This window comes from Nanorana parkeri, unplaced genomic scaffold, assembly GCF_000935625.1.
Source record: "Nanorana parkeri isolate BGI_ZX_2015 unplaced genomic scaffold, ASM93562v1 scaffold1968, whole genome shotgun sequence".
In the NCBI taxonomy this organism is placed as follows: Eukaryota; Metazoa; Chordata; class Amphibia; order Anura; family Dicroglossidae; genus Nanorana; species Nanorana parkeri.
In genome coordinates, this window is record NW_017308236.1 from 101,053 (window position 1) to 117,852 (window position 16,800).

The window sequence follows — 16,800 nt, forward strand, 5'->3', positions numbered from 1 at the left end:
ATGCAACACTGTAACCAAATGAACTTTACACTAGGGATGCACCGATACCATTTTTCCGGTACAGAGTACTAATTTTTTTATTTTTTTCCGGTAGTCATTAAAGGAAGCCGGGCTGCGTGTAATGACTCGCCAACGGGCTTCCTGATTAGCCAGGAAGCCGTCTGTGATGAAGCATAGAGACGGCTTTCTGGCCAATCAGGAAGCCAGGGGACGGGTAATGACTCGCCGCCTGGCTTAATGATTAGCCAGCTTCCCGACCAATCAGGAAGCTGGGGGGCGAGTCATTACACGCCACAGTCATTACCAGCCCCACCGGCTTCCTGTTGGCCGGGAAGCCAACTCCATGCTCACTGTTGATGAGGGAGCATGGAGCCGGGTTCCCGACCAATCAGGAAGCCAGGTGGTGTGTAATGACTCGCTGCCCGGCTTCCTCATACCGGACATTTCGGTATCGGGATAGGCATTGTGAGCATTTGGCCTCACCCATGAGTACTCACCCAAATACTACTATCGGTGCATCCCTACTTTATACCATTGGCCATCACAGCAATCGCATGGTACCGAGCCGTTCAGGTGGCATTGGTACCCTATTCTCTGTGTAACCAGTCCCAGTCAGGCCAAAAAGTGAGCAGGACGGCCATCTGCGGGTTTTTCTCCAGTGTCGTTTTGATACGGCGGTGGGGAAATAACAAAAACCCAATGTAAAAATATTTTGGTAGAAAAAAAAAGAGAACTTTCAACAGAACTGAACTTAGTGTTTAGGTCCACCTTTTAAAGAAAACATTTGGCATATGATAGTGTTGGTTACTAAACTTGCACTAATGTACGAATAATTATTTGCACGAAAGTCGACAAGTCAAGACACATTAGATGTGGTGACAGGTTCTCTTTACACTAATCCAGGGAATCATTCAGGAAGCGGTAAATTCTGCCTGCCACAGGTTCTAGAGTATGAAAATGAGCCTTGACCCTACTGGTTGGAGTGATTACCACAGACATTTCGTTCCATGGTGCCTTACACATGAAGACTAATATACCCTCCACAGCTGCCACCTCCAATCAGTACCGGTCTATGATAATCGGGTCAGTCAGAGAACGGATCAGAGCATCAAAGGGAATGGCTGATCTGTCATTAGAATGACATAGCGGCATTCAGATTTCCATTCACTTACCAGCCTGGGTACATCAAATGTCGAGTTCTTAACATCTGAGGGCTGGAAAAGCTGCTTTCAGAAAGGACCAGCTCGATATCCTCGTTTCTGCAGAGCAAGAAAAAACAGAAAAAGTCATTTTAGAACACTCCGCTTCTAAATGGACTATTTTATGAAACGCCGGGCCACCAAGTCAAGGAACTGCGAAGGGAAAGTGACCAGTTGTCAACCTAAGAGAGCTTTAACAAGCAGGAAATGAATGATGGGGCACGGAGGTCATCGGTATGGTAATCAGCAATAAAAAGCTGAAAATTATACACAGACAAGAACCGAGCAAAGTTTGATGTTAACACTGTCAGCGGCCGATGCTACCGGGTCGCTATAAACGCTTTTCATGTTTAATAAGAAAGTGGAAACCACATTCCTGGTGACTTTGGATAGAGGGCAGAAATGGGGCTCTCATCAGCTGTTAGAAGGCAACTTAAAAGGAGAACTATGAGGCGAGTGAAAATCGCTCAGCCTCATAGTTCTAGCCGACCTGTGACAATGAAACTGTCACAGGTCGGCTCAATAGATCGGGAAGTGAGCAAACACATACCGTCGTTCGCTCACTTCTCGATCCTGTCCCTGCAGAGAGCCGTGACTGTCACTCACGGCTCCCTTCAGGGATCCCCTCCCCTGTCCGAACCTCCAGCGCTGATTGGTGGAACGGACGGAAGAGGGGGCACGTACAGCTGGCTCTGCCTCTAGATAGGCAGAGCCAGCTGTTTCTCACGCAGCTGGGTGGATCAAGACAGTAACGTCGGGCTCCGTCCCGGCTGTGGTGGTCTCAGTATACCGCGAGCTGTAGCTCGCGGTATACTGAGCTTTGGGTGAGGGGAGGACGCTAGTTTGTGTCCTCCCGCTACCCTTAGGAGAACTATGGGGAAAAGCCCAGACACCATAGTTCTCCTTTAAAGTGTTCATATAATCAAAAATGTTGCAATGAGTCTCCAAGCTACAGAAACAGCTGATTAAAGCTGGTAATACATGTATAGATTTATACCAGATTCCTCCATCCATGCTAAACCGGCTGATGGACAAATCTCCCCTTCCGGGGGACTGTATTCAGACAGTCAGGGACAGCCGCTGTCAGAATACTCGAACAGTGCCTACATCTGAATGTAGGTATTGTTCAGCCAAAAACGTTCCGCCCGGCTCCTTAGACAAAAGGAGTGGCGGCTGGGCCACCCACAGCTCAAATTTCCACCAATTTAGCAGGAATCGGCCAAAATTCAAGCTGTGGGTGGCCAACTTCAGAGTTCAGTCCAACACTGAAGCATTGGTCACATGGTTCCTTCAGAATGGGAGCTCTGGGATATCTGCTGATGGACCAACATTCAGGCAGAGGTGGCCAAAGAATGTGACCAAAGACTCTAGGCACAAGGGCTCAACCCACGCTTGCATTGTCACTACACCCCTGCAAGGACACAGTAGTGTTGTAGCAGGAGGTGGCTGGAACTGCAGATTGGAGCAGGGAATGCAAACATCAGTCACCACTGTGAACACCACTCTACAGCTCTATGAAGACCCTTGGCTACCATGACCCCAACCCACTGCATTGCTGATGGTGCAAAAGCTGAAACTCCCATTGGACTTCTATGACCTCTTGTAGCTGGGCAGAGGAGGGATGATCAGCAGATCACACAATGGTCTGAATGTTCCTCACCTGGTGATGACACCTTTCTCAGCCAGGATGAAGCCAGTACCGGGATTCACCGTCCTCAGCAGTTTCTGCAGGAGGACCAGGGACGGATGCCTCTGCTCACAGGTCAGACTGGTAAATGCTATACCGCTCACAATGCCTGCAGTAATATGGAAGAATAGAATTGAGGTCTTTATGACTGGCACCATATGACATATTGTCTGAAGGAAGAGAGTCATTTAAAACAGACATTTTCAGTTTCTATATACAAGAAAAGACAGACATTTTTGGATGTAATGTTCTCATTTTCCATATCACAATGATCATGTTTCATGCAGAAATGAGTGTGTGCGCCCCCTAGTGTCCAGCTGTATATCCCAGCAGTGAAACGAGCATCCTTGCTAAATGACTGCTGGGAGAAAATCAGTTACAACACAACAATTATAAAAGGAAAAAATCTGTACGGAGCGAAATATCTCACTGCTGAGCTCCTTCTGATAAGGCTGGTTGTCTCTAGAGTCTCTGACCCCCCGTGCAGCAAGTGAACCTCTGATCTGAATACTTCTTCCAGGTCAGAGACTTATACATTTTAAAGCCGGGGGTCAGAGTGGCACCCTCTCAGCAAGAAAAAAGAGCTACTTCAGGAGGAGGTCAGTAATGGCAGCCTGCATGGCTTCTTTCAGCACAAGTTTCTTTTAAAGTAGCACTCCAGGAAGACATTAGAAAACATCAATGAATGCAAAATGTATCTTTTTTTTAAAGATCATTGAGGGCCCATTAACATTGACACATGTCAAGGCATGTACACAAGGTAGCCATTGTTTTAAATAACTTTAAAAACATTAACCCTTACAGTGGGGCTACCCCCATTGTAAGGGTTAAGTGCTCATTTGTGTCTAGGTGCTAAAAAAAAAAAAAGAAGTTCTATTCACCAGACCATCTGAGCCGGCTCGTTGCTTCTGTGATCACTGAAGTGCGTCTCCTCCTCTGCTGAACAGAATGGACTGCTCCTTGGAATCCTCACATCTATACTGTCTATGCACAGTGTATAGAGTGTGATGACACCAGGATTCTTAGACCACTGCAGCAGAGGGGTAAAGACGCTTGAGACACTGGTCTATGAACAAGCCGGCTCAGAGCATCGGGTGAGTATAACTTCTTTTTTGAGGACCTAGACACAAACGAGCACTTAAAGTGACATTAAAGTCAATATTTTTCCCCTCCCCCCAATGGTAATGTCAGCACTTACCTGAAATGATGTCTCTTAATCCGATCTTCTTCTTTCCTGTCCTTTTCATCTGTCTCTCCAGCGCTGCTGCAGGTCTCGGATCCAGCGCTGAATCCTCTGTGCTTGCTGGCACTTCCAATCCCGCGGTGTCTGCATGCGGGTGCACGCGTCCATAGACTTACCTTGCGTTTCTGCTAGTCTTCCGGCCGATAATCCGAACTGCGCATGCGCTCGCCCCAAGATGCTTTGCAGCCACCCGAGCAGTTTCGGATTCTCCGACGGGAGAGCGCGGCAAAGACGGGGTAAGTTTAAACCGCTGTTAAAGCGTTTAAAAAAAAAACTTTTTGCATATATCTACTGCTTGCTAGCAGTAGATATATGCTAATAAAACGGAGGGTTTAGAAACCCTTTAACCCTTGTAGTGAGAGGGGGTTGCTTCACTGCAAGGGCTAATAACATGTTTTCATGGAATTCTTCTTTAAATGGTGCCATTGGTTGATGTGTATTGTCTCTTTTTGATGCATTGATGCACGTTACAGGGCCTATTTATGGCAATGCCAGTACATGAAAACTAATGATGCATGTAAAAACACATGAAAGCCCACATGGAAAGGTGTAAATCTAGATTACATTTTAAATGTAGTTCCAGTGGTCCTGCAGAGTATGACTTTCTGTGAATGAATGGGGCCATACTGTTTATGTGCAGGGTTTAAGAGTCAGGATGCTTTCTGAAGAAAGGTTGTGCAGCCCTGGACAGAGCCGCACAGTGAGGATCGCTGGAAAGGAGGCAATAGCAAGTATCAGACCAGGTGGGTTACACTTAGGGGAGGGGAGGGCCATGATTAAAGGGCAAGCTTTACCAAGGGTACAGTTATCCTTTACACCTTTCCTGTCTGTCTCTCCTCTCTCTTTCCCGACTGTCTCTCCTCTCTCTTTTCCGACTGTCTCTCCTCTCTCTTTCCCGACTCTCTCTCCTCTCTCTTTCCCGTCTCTCTCTCCTCTCTCTTTCCCGTCTCTCTCTCCTCTCTCTTTCCTGTCTCTCTCTCTCTCCTCTCTCTTTCCTGTCTCTCTCTCCTCTCTCTTTCCTGTCTGTCTCTCCTCTCTCTTTCCTGTCTGTCTCTCCTCTCTCTTTCCTGTCTGTCTCTCCTCTCTCTTTCCTGTCTGTCTCTCCTCTCTCTTTCCTGTCTGTCTCTCCTCTCTCTTTCCTGTCTGTCTCTCCTCGCTCTCTCTCTCCCCTGGCTGTCTCTCCTCTCTCTCTTTCCTGTCTGTCTCTCCCCGCTCTCTCTCTCCTGGCTCACCTTGCTGTATTTTGCAGACAGTGCAGTGTAACAGGCTGTGTAAACTAATATTCTTTGATGTAATACATAGCACTTCAACCCCCAGTATCCACCAGAAAGGTGTCAGGGAGCTTGGCTCAGCAGACTCAGGCTAATAGGTAATCATGTGTGCACAGCTACATAAATATACCAAAATGGAATAAAGGGGCCGCCATTCAAACCCTTCCTGAACTACTAGTATCAGCTTTCAGAGCTACTGGTAGATCACCATCTACCCAATGGGCACCCTTGCTGTACACGGTAACTGCACTGATCCTCTTGGCCCCCTTCCCCTCCGGAGACACAAGTCATCTCCAATCGTCTACAGCCCTATAGAAACATTAGTGTCTGGTGACGGCCATTACTACAGGCAACTATCACACTACGATTTCTTTTTTTGTCTATAAACAAATATTAAAAAAGAGAGATCGCATCTAAATACAAAATGCAGAATTCTCCTGATTTTGATGACTATGACAAGAACCCCCATATTGTACCAGAAAACAAATGATGTGAAGGAGGTAAACAATCCCAACTCAAACAGGTTCATGAAGTAAGAAATGTGCCATTTACATACATTAGCTGTGCAGCCTCCTGCATTGTGGGATGAAATAGAGGCACCAAAATCACAGCTGGGGATTTTTTTTTATAGGGTTGGCAGAGATTAGATCGGCTGTGTGCTGGCAAATATCCCTCCAAACTGGTTCTGATCCAAAAGACTCCTGAAACTTTCACATATTAACTTGGGAATGGTATTTAAAAATCCTCTTTATAACTCAGCCAAGACTCGGCACACCTATTATTTTTGGCCCCATCCGCTGGCCTAACAGATCCCACCCTCCTCCTCCACAGATCTGTACTTATCAAGATCCAAGCACTGCTGCTCCAATGTTAAACTTCCAACGCTGCAAGTCCCCTTCTCCTGGCCATGTGCGTCTATGGGACTATAATATGCAGGTTAGGCCAGCACAGGGACCATAATTACACTAGATGTAAATAGCGGCACCATGCCTGTTGGATCTAGGCAAGTGTGGATCGAAGTATGGATCTACGGAGGAGGAGGGTGTGATCATTTAGGTCAGGGGTGGAGAGCAAAAAAAGTTAAGTACACCTTGATTTTAAGTGAAGTTATCCTTGAAGATTGATGTTGAGTGACCCTTGCATCTCGGCATTCTTATCCTAACACAGGGTACCAAAACCCGCAATGTAAAATAAAATGAATACACATTGCAAATGAATTCATAATATAAGGATAAAGAGACACGCACCTTGTGAACACTGTTCCAGGAACTTGGGGAAATAAAACCTGCAGATAAAGGAAAAACAACAAATTAACAATGACATGTCCAGGGGTGCATGACAAGTGTATGTGACTTTCTGAACCAATATGGTACATTCTTGTTTTCATGCTTCATCATTTAAATCTTAGTTTTAGCAAACCTAAAAATTCCTCTCCTCCCTGGTATGAGGAGCCAGACCTTGATCATAGAGGTGATGGCACTTCAGGGACCCTCCCCTCCGGTAGAAGACATCTAGAAGTGGCTCCGTCGGCTAACGCAGGGAAGGGGGGAGGAGTCCGGTGACATCACGGACATCGATGTCAGTTAGCCGACGGAGCCACTTGGGGAAGGGGAGTGGAGATTGGGGTGACATCGATGTCCGTGAAGTCACCGGATCACTGACTGGACTCCCGGAAGCCGGCGGAGAGGTGTGTATTTTCATTAGCGATCAAAGGCATTTTAAATCGAACAAAAATTAACGATTAAATCGCGGAATTAATCGTTAATTTCCACAGCCCTATTTTAAAGCCTACTTCTAGTTAAAAATAAAAAAAAAAAAGAAACCTCCCCTTGCAGTGGAGCTACCCCCACACTGCAAGGGTCAACTGCTACCCATGTGATAGCAGTCAAAGTAAAGTAAAAAAAAAACAAAAAACAGTTTTTTAAATTAAAATGAAATAAAATCTAATAATAATAAAAACATTTTTTTAAAGTACCCCGCGAGCACGCGCATCGCCACGTAAACACGCGTCGGGTGCGCCTACGCATGAAAACGACGAACGCGCTACACATGTTGGGTATCGCCGCGCACGCCGGAGTGAGAGCAATAATCCTAGGGCCAGTATTTTGGGGTATTTCTAAATTGATGACCTGTGGGGGCTTTTAAAGTGTCTTTTATTGACTTTTTGGGGTACTGCAGTTTTTCGCCGTTTCACGGTCGCACGCAATCTGTAAACTGGGCATGTTGGGTATCGTTTTACTCGTTGTAACCTCATCTTTTATATTTCATTTAAAAAATGGGTAATTTGTTGTGTTTTGGGGCATTTAATTAAATTTGTCACAAAATTTTGGGGTTTAATAAGGAGTTGCGCTAATATTGCGCAACATAAAAATTTTCAACTACCACCATTTTATTCTATAGGGTCTTGGCATTCAGAAAATATATAATGTTGGGGGGTTTTACGTCATTTTCAGGCCTAAAATGTGGAATATAACATGGGTGCAAAAATTGAAAAAAGGGCCTCAGTCATGAAGGGGTTAAAGGTGTCTAAACTTTGATTCTCTGATTAAGGCACTGGGGATGAGATATTTTGCTTCCTCTTCATAGTGGTTGCTCCTTTTTGGCGATTTAATTAATTTTCGGCTATGTAGTAACGTCACTTTAGGTCAGTTTAATGCAAAATATGATTTACATTACCATTTGCCCAATTGTACAATATTGAATGTTTCACTAGAAAGCAATACTAACTTTTTGTTTGATTTTACTTTTATGTTTCCAAATTTGTGGGTGGCTATCACACACTGCATTCAATCTCCTTACTGAACAAATGCTGGAGGAAAAATTAGTTGTAGGTCAACTATCAGGTGTACTGTTTGGTCTGACCACACATCAAGAAGAACAGCAAGTACCCGCAGTCACTGAGGGGCAATAGCGTTTCAAAAGCAGGAAGAACAACAAAAACAAGTAATCCGTCATTCAACCCAGGAGACTGACGCCCTCTGGTGGCAGAAAAGTACTATTGCCGGGGCAGACCTAGATTGAAGGTATGTATTGCAGCAAAATAGGTTTGTTTTTCTGTTTTCCTTTGTTTCCATTTTCTATATTTTTTTTTTTTATATAAAACTGGCGTTGTGCTTGAAGCACAGGTCCACTTTATTGTAAATGGCACCTGAATGCCGCTGTGCTCATATGGAAAATCACAGCAGGCGAGTGTGTGTTTAAAAGATTAAACAGAAGCCATAATCCATACAAAGGCAGCACAGTGTTCCTCATAAATCCTCAACATATTCCACTTCCACGGATCTTCCTGTATTCAGTGATGACAATCTGCACTGACATTTACCATGAATCACTGACAAGCATCATGCAGGGAGCAGCTGTTCATCATATAACTCTTATATAAGCAGAGCTGCTATACATCCCAGTGCATCACATAAGAATACATTAAGCCTCCTGGCGGAGAGGACCTGGAAACATTATCTGGTACATTTAGCAAACATCATGAAAAATAAGCTTCTCTACCAGAATATCATCAGAACATCTGTGAAGGGAAACGTGGCTATGCTTGCTGCCCAGTCATAGAGTGGACTCCAACAATTATGCACATGGCTTCTTCAAGGTGAACCTGGCCCAACCTCAAATGCTTCTTTGAAGATTAACAGTGCCAAAGTTTTGCTACCCAGTGGTGCCTGCAAGCACATTTATCTGTACAAAAAAACTCACATGGTAAAAAGGGAAAATTATTTCTGGCTTTGAGGAGTTTTGGTGGGTCTGGATGGGTTACAGATTTACTTTAAAAATGAATTGATACCGGGAATCAGGTACTCTAGAACCTTGGTTCTCAACTGGTGGGTCGTGACCCAAAAGTGGGTCGCCGCATGCCTTCCACTGCGCTAGGTGAGAGGCTCCTCAGCCTCCTTCTAGCGAAGCACGGTCAGTGCTCGCGCCGAGCATCCATTCAAAATATGCTGGTCGGCGCCGTCAGCTTGAGGTGGTGTATGCTGGAGAAATGGTCGTGAGGAAGCTCCATCCATACATGCATTGCTTACAGCTCCCTCACATGTCTTATAGAGGTGCCTAAACCAGAGTGACATCACATTCTGGCTTCCAGCACCTATATGGTGCATGCAAGGGAGCTGCACAAGCAATGCGCATATGGATGATGCTCCATCACAGCGTAGCAGCCCACACTGGACCCCAGGCTGAGGATCCACTCCAGTTCTCGTAAGGTAGGGAGACTGGGTGGACCTTAAAAAAAAAAAAAGTGTGTATGTGAGAATGTCAGTGAATGTGTGAGATTGTATCTGTGGTTGTGTGGGCCCCTTCACACTAGCACAGTGCGTTACTCGCATAGCATTAACGCACTGTACCACGCAATCGCACCTACCGTGCTTTCTGGTGTGGGAGGTGTTCATTTGAATGGTACCCCAAGCCCACTTCCCACCCACAGTTCGTATGCCTGCACTGGAACACACAGTACCCTAATGTCCTGCGCTCCATTGCAGTGCGACTTGGGTCGCGACTTAATGGCCAAGGACAAATGTGGGTCCTGAGGTTACACAGGCGGAGAACCACTGCTCTAGAACAAACAAATGTTCACCAGCATGAAGACACAGGGCAGCCGAGAGTGGAGGAGAGTGAGAAAAGGTGGAGACCCTTCACAGCCACCAGTACCTTCCTGAATGTTCAAATTAAAAGGAGAATTATGAGGCGAGTGATTTTCACTCACCTCATAGTTCTAGCCGACCTGTGACAATGAAACTGTCACAGGTCGGCTCAGTAGATCGGGAAGTGAGTGAACACATACCGTCGCTCGCTCACTTCTCTATCTATCCCTGCAGAGAGACGTGACTGTGACTCACGGCTCCCTGCAGGGATTTCCCCCTCCCCTGTCCGATCCTCCAGCGCTGACTGGCGGAACGGACGGGGAGGGGGCGGGCACAGCTGGCTCTGCCTCTGGATAGGCAGAGACAGCTGTCAATCCTGCAGCTGGGTGGATCTCGACAGCAATGTCGGGATCCGTCCCGGCTGCGGCGTCTCAGTATACTGAGCTTTGGGTCACAGGAGAACGCTAGTTTTTGTCCTCCCGTGACCCTTAGGAGAACTATGGGGAAAAGCCCTAACCCCATAGTTCTCCTTTAAGGTAAAACTTAGAGGACCTTCTGCCATTAGCACTGTTACATTATTATCCGTTCTGCTTTCTTAGTTCACCAACTGATTTTATTTCTTGACTGAAACTGATCTTTAGGCCCCGTTCACACTTAGCAATTTACCGCGCGATATCGCTCTCCAATGCTTCTCAATGGGGCAAAGGGTCCTGCTGTCGCGGGTCGTGCGTCGCTACAGCAGGACCCTTTTTGGAGCGGATTTAGCCGCGATTCAAGCTTGCTCAATGCAAGCATTTGCGCAATATCGTGCAAAATGCAAATCGCGCGACAAACGCGCGATTTGCGAATCGCCCAGTGTGAATGGGGCTTTAGTACTGCAGAAATCCACAGCAAAAATCCCAAAAGACTCCTTTTGGGCAGTAACTGAAATGCTGTTTTACCTGTGCTCCATGGTGAAGCTCAGAGGATCCACACAAGCAGTCACGGCTCCAATGACAAAGGATGACTTGACCAGGGGGTCAGCATGCGTCTGGATGGCCTGCACTACATCAATGACATCCACGTATCTGGAAGAAGAGACAAGAAGAGATGAGGAAGGTGACAACTGACACGACAAGAGCTGTTGGCAACTAGTTCAAACATTCCAAGAAATCAGTCCCCCGGCAGTAGGATATCAGTGAAAGACGCTGCACCTAACAATCAACTATGGCAGGGTGGTTAATAGTCCATCTATACTCAAATATTAACATCACACGATGACTGATGGAAAATTTTATTAGGGAAAGGAACAACCAGTTAATGTCTAAATTGATCATCAGCCCCAACAAAGATCATATGACCAAATGCCTAGGCTTTTCATTGTGTGAACTGTGCAGGAGAGAGCCAAGAGAAGCATTTTCTCCAGGAAAGGTTAAAGATTTCAGATCTTTTATTACTCCTTCTTTATCCATCTCAACAAATGCAATAATACAGCTTTAAGATCACTACACGGTCTCCTGTGACCGCATCTAAAACAGGTTCAATCATGGAGTGGGCTCTGCACCTGGTTTCTTTAAAGTAGGGATGCACCGATACCGATACAAGCATCGGTATCGGCCGCGATACCGAGTATTTGCATGAGTACTCGTACAAATACTCCAAAACATAAAACGAGTACCTGTGCCGCGTCCGCCATCTTCAGGGACCCGGATCCGCCGCACACAGGACCTCCATCGCGCCTTCAATCAATGTACTCGGCCTCAAAAAAGTGGTATCGGTGCATCCCTACTTTAAAGTGAACCTGACCCAGCCTCAAATGTTTCTACTGTAGGTTAACAGAAGTGGTAAAAGGCAAAGTACCTTTGCAAGGGCTAGTTCACACCAGCCCCGGTGAGCTCCAGCCCGATTGGGGCCGGAACGCACTGAATCACATTCTGGCTGGCTCACTCTGTTTTGTTGCGGCCGCAGTGACCTGACCGGAACGCAGGCATTGATGTGCCTTGCGTTCCCGTGCTGGCGATCGCATTGCGGCCGGAGGGCATGGCTGCGATGCCATTGAGTTCAATGCACCGCCACAAAACAAAGTGAGCTGGCCGGAATGCGATCCAGTTTGTTCATGCCAGAACGCACTGAGGCCAGTATGAACTAGCCCTTAGTCTTCAAATGAATTGCTGGCATTAGAGAGCTGAATAATGGGGGGTTCCTAATGCCAGGAAGGTTGGGGCTTAAAGGAGAACTATGAGATGAGGGATTTCCACTCACCTCATAGTTCTAGCCGACCTGTGACAATGAGATTGTCACAGGTCGGCTCAGTAGATCGGGAGGTGAGCGAACACATACCGGCGTTCGCTCACCTCTCGATCCTGTCACAGCTCTCTGCCGTGACAGGGGAGGGGCTGGATTCCCCCCTCCCCGCTCCGATCCGCCAGCGCTGACTGGCGGAACGGACGGGGGAGGGGGCGGGTACAGCTGGCTCTGCCTCTAGATAGGCAGAGCCAGCTGTCACTCACGCAGCTGGGCCGATCTCGACGTCCATGTCGGGATCCGTTCCGGCTGCGGCGTCTTAGTATACCGCGAACTGTAGCTTGCGGTATACTGAGCTTAGGGTGCCGGGAGGACGCTAGTTTGTGTCCTCCCGTTACCCTAAGGAGAACTATGGGGAAAAACACTGACCCCATAGTTCTCCTTTAAACTTGACATGGGAAGAAGTTGAGGGCCCAGATACATCCTGAGCCTAGGATCCTTTGGGGTTCCACAGGGACAAAGGGATCAGTGAAAGGACAAACAATAGTTCTCACAGCCACCACAAGCCACAGCCTGGGTCAATGATCCAAGTGGCTCCGCAGGGACACAAGGGTCACAACAATTACTGGTATAGGTACTTTCAGGCACCGCAAGGTGCAGCACTTTAACACTTGTCTTAGAAAGGTTTCAGTCCAGGTTAGGTTCACTTTAACAGATTCTCAAATGCTAGTCCACTCTTCAGTTTTTGGACATGTGGCAGCTTGCAAGACCAACTGGTGTTCCATTCTTCAGCCTATAGAACTGAACTCGGAATAATTTGAGGACAGACTGGGCTTCTTGTCCTCACACCAGTGTATTTAATGTACTCATTTATACAGCTCTGATACTTTATAAGTAGGCACGCAGTATGACCATACAGGATATGAACCGGTTTTTCCTCAACATGATTGATGAATGCAAAGATGAAACAAGTCATATAGAATGGAACATTTGGAATCTCCACATATAAAGCGAAGCTCTTTGTGTGATTGTTATAACGGAGCCATCCTCACCCCTCTAAAGCAATGAGAAGTCTCATCTTCCTGCGGGAATACACAGCCTGGCGCACGCTGCGATTGCGCTGTGCTTCCAGTACACTGGAGAGGAATCTCTGAAACTGTGCCGTGCTGAACTCCTCCGCGCCGTCGCTAGGCTGACGATACACCATCCACCTGGGAAAAAACAAAAAGGTTGTGGTTATATAGGTATGCGGCGTGTACATAGCAATCTATAATTGCCCCCTGGGATCAGGAGAGGCGATGATTGCTCCTGTTTATACTGGTGGGTGAATATGGAGAAAACCAGTACAACAGCTCCACCCAGTGGCTAGACTATTACAGCACAGCCAAATGACTTACAAAAAACAAACACCAATTGGGAAATGTGTGAGGTTTAAACAAAATTCATTAGCTCCGGAAAAGCTTCAAGCAGCAGCTCTGCTCCAAGGTGAAGCCTGCTAAAACCTTGCATTCGAATTAAGAATTAAGATCTGTATATAATAACAAAACCAGACTTGAGCTGAAGGGTGATCTGCTTATATTACCCCCCACCCATCCTTATCAAAATGCTGACAAACATTTTCAAATGCAATTTTTCCATTTTCATTACAAGTATTATTTTGGACACAGTGACATCATCACTGGGCTTCGGAGAGATTTCACTCACTTCCTGTTGCTTCCAGGGTGACTACTATCTATAGCAGTACCTGTATCAGATCCAGAAAACACACACTTAAGGCCTTATACAAGACACTCACCTCCCATACTCTTTTTGGAAGGACACAAGAAAATCACAAAGGTCATTGCAGTGACTACCAGGTAGCCCGGTGATGATAGTAACAGCCACCTACAACAAATTGAAAGGTGTTAACAGGGATAGTGGAGGAAAACCAGACTTAATTGTTTATAAAGTTCATAACGGTCAATCCTCCTGCGAAATTGCATGCACATTCGTTCTGTGAGAATGGAGGTAAAAATTAATGTTATTAGTATATTTCCTTTTCAGGTCGAACGTAATAGCAGGAAAAAAACGCGTTACGGCCACTAGATGGTGCTGAAAAAATGAATACTTTTTTTCTTATGCTTCTCATCTCCATCTAGTGGCCACAACACGGTATTCTCCCGATATTACATTCCACCTGAAATGTAAGTGTACTTATAAATTTGTTTTTGCCGCCATTGGCAGAAAATAATGTACATAAAATTCTGGAGGACCAATGACTCCTGTATAAATACACCCCTAAAATATAACTCTGGGAGCAAAGTAAAATGAAAAATAATACATGGGCAAATTGCCAACTCTTGTAGGGGCAGCTCCGGGACAGAGAAATGCTCCGTACCTTGTCATTCTGCGCCTGACTCCCAGTGATGGTCTCAGAATTCTGCAGCATAGCCGGCAGATGTATCCTCTGCACCGGCTCGGAGCCCACACTGCTCACTGCGAGGTGCTGGAAGAAGCTGGTAAAGGAAATGAACAGAGGTTAATGCTAAATTCTATCCAAACCATTGGAAGAAATACTATGGCTGAGAACTGTTATATCTTCCAAAATATCTTTGAGAACCATACGGATTTGGCAGACTGTACGGCCAGGAGAGTGACCTCACTTTTCTTTATTACAGATTGGACAAAGCTTGGTCACTTATCCAACCCTACCTGTGCCCTGGACTACAAAGGAGCACAATCATACTACAACTGGACATAGATGGCCTGAATATCGGACGATCAAGCCTGTGGGCTGAACAAGAGAAATCAGTTGGTTCCTCTATCCATGCTAACAGCGAGCCACTATGGATGGAGGCTAATAGTGTGGATGGAGGCTAATAGTGTGGATGGAGGCTAATAGTGTGGATGGAGGCCAACAGGGTGAATGAAGGAATCTCTATTGCCAGCTACTGTATTCAGGGAAGCCTTGGCAGGGACGGCATCAAATGAGATGCAGTCACTTTTGTTGAGCCGGGAGGTGCTTACAGTGCTCATTTCAGCCAGCTAGGTGATGATCCTCCCCTTGCCAAATGCTCCCTCTGAGGGCCGTCTCTAAAAGGGGGCAATGAGCCTCAGGCAGCATCTCTTTGGGTCATATAAGGGGGGGCAGGCAGTGCGTCATGGCCACTCTGCTGCACAATGTTTATAGTGTGCCTGCTGCCGCCTTTCCAGCCAGAGCATCCCAGGTTGCTAAGTGCTGGGTGGGGAGATGTGTAAGGGCCATGCACATCTCCAATGATTGCATCAAAGGAACCACTAAAGAGTTCAGATACAGTTTTATTTTCCTATTCATTTATAGAGCAAAGTTAAAGTTCCGCAACACTTTCAGTATACGGACCATTTAAAGGGTATTCAGTCCCTGCCCCAGAGAAGCTTATGATAATCTTACAATGGTCACAGGAACACATGGCAAAATCTGGGTAGAAGACAATAAGCTGCCAGAACATTATATGGTAACAGATTGCTCATTGAAGACAGGACGCTCACTGAGCCCAGTGCAGAAAATGGTGTCCTGGAGCCCTCTAGTGGCGGCTGGGAACGGCTTGTTCAAAAACACAGTAAGGAGCAGAGGTGGCCATACTCTGCACCGAGCTACATCACCAATCTCGCCTCCAAATATCACCCAAACTGTCCTCTCCACTCATCCCAAAACCTCCCGGTCTCTCACCTCCTCCCAGACTTTTCCAGAGCTTCTCCCATCCTCTGGAACTCCTTACCCCAATCTTATCTCCTACTCTGTCCACCATTAGGTGATCCCTGAAAACTCTTCTATTTAGGGAAGCCTATCCCACCCTCCACCTAAAAACTGGACTTCCTCCGTCAGCTCATCCCTCACAATTAATGCCTTTTGTATCACTTGCCCCCTCCCTTTGGATTGTAAGTTCTCATAGCAAGGGCCCTCCTAACCCACCTGTTTTGAATTGTATTTGTCCCCCTCCATTTTGTAAAGAGTTGTACAAACTGTAGGCGCTATATAAATCCTGAATAATATTAACCCCTTCTCGACCAGTGACGTACATAGTACTAACTATAGTACTAACCACTGAACCTTCACATTCTCAAATAATTCATCCCCACACAGCTCCCTCCTCATGTATCACTTCCCCTTCCCTTTTAGATTGTAAGCCCTCAGGGGCAGGGCCCTCCTTACCATCTTGTCTTGAATTGTATTGTAATGTCTTCCTCTTATTGTAAAGCGCTGCGCAAACTGTTGGCACTATATAAATGCATATAAATAATTCAACAGACTCTGTTTACATTTGTAGAGCCGGCGGCCGGCTTTACAACAGAAGCAATTCTGGGCGACTCGGCTGTTGCCAGATTGCTTCTATGGGCCGGTAAACTGCCCCCCTCCCTCCCCTGACACCCCCACCATGTTTACCGGGCTCCACTCCCTCTCCTGCGCGCCCAGGACCGGCATCTCGGGTGTCAGCGGGGAGCTGCGAACATTCTTTCACCAATCTCCTCCCCGTTCTATGGGACCAGGAGCGATGCAAATTACATTATTTCCGGTCCCATAGCTCCATAGCCGTCATTGCTGGGTTCCTGAAGCACAGTGTAGAGCAGGCGT

The 16,800-nt window shown here is 46.5% G+C and overlaps 1 protein-coding gene across 1 annotated transcript in view; it reads right to left on the minus strand.

Annotated features, from left to right (window-relative positions):
• The window catches only part of CUNH20orf194 (chromosome unknown C20orf194 homolog), a 75,095-nt gene that overhangs the window by 10,602 nt on the left and 47,693 nt on the right, over positions 1–16,800 (minus strand). Inside the window, exons 25-31 of the mRNA XM_018572203.1 lie at positions 14,587–14,704; positions 14,005–14,093; positions 13,262–13,420; positions 10,928–11,053; positions 6,648–6,685; positions 2,860–2,995; positions 1,173–1,259 (exon numbers count right to left, since the gene is read on the minus strand). Of these exons, the coding sequence (XP_018427705.1) occupies positions 1,173–1,259; positions 2,860–2,995; positions 6,648–6,685; positions 10,928–11,053; positions 13,262–13,420; positions 14,005–14,093; positions 14,587–14,704 (753 nt within the window). The remainder of the gene's footprint in view (positions 1–1,172; positions 1,260–2,859; positions 2,996–6,647; positions 6,686–10,927; positions 11,054–13,261; positions 13,421–14,004; positions 14,094–14,586; positions 14,705–16,800) is intronic.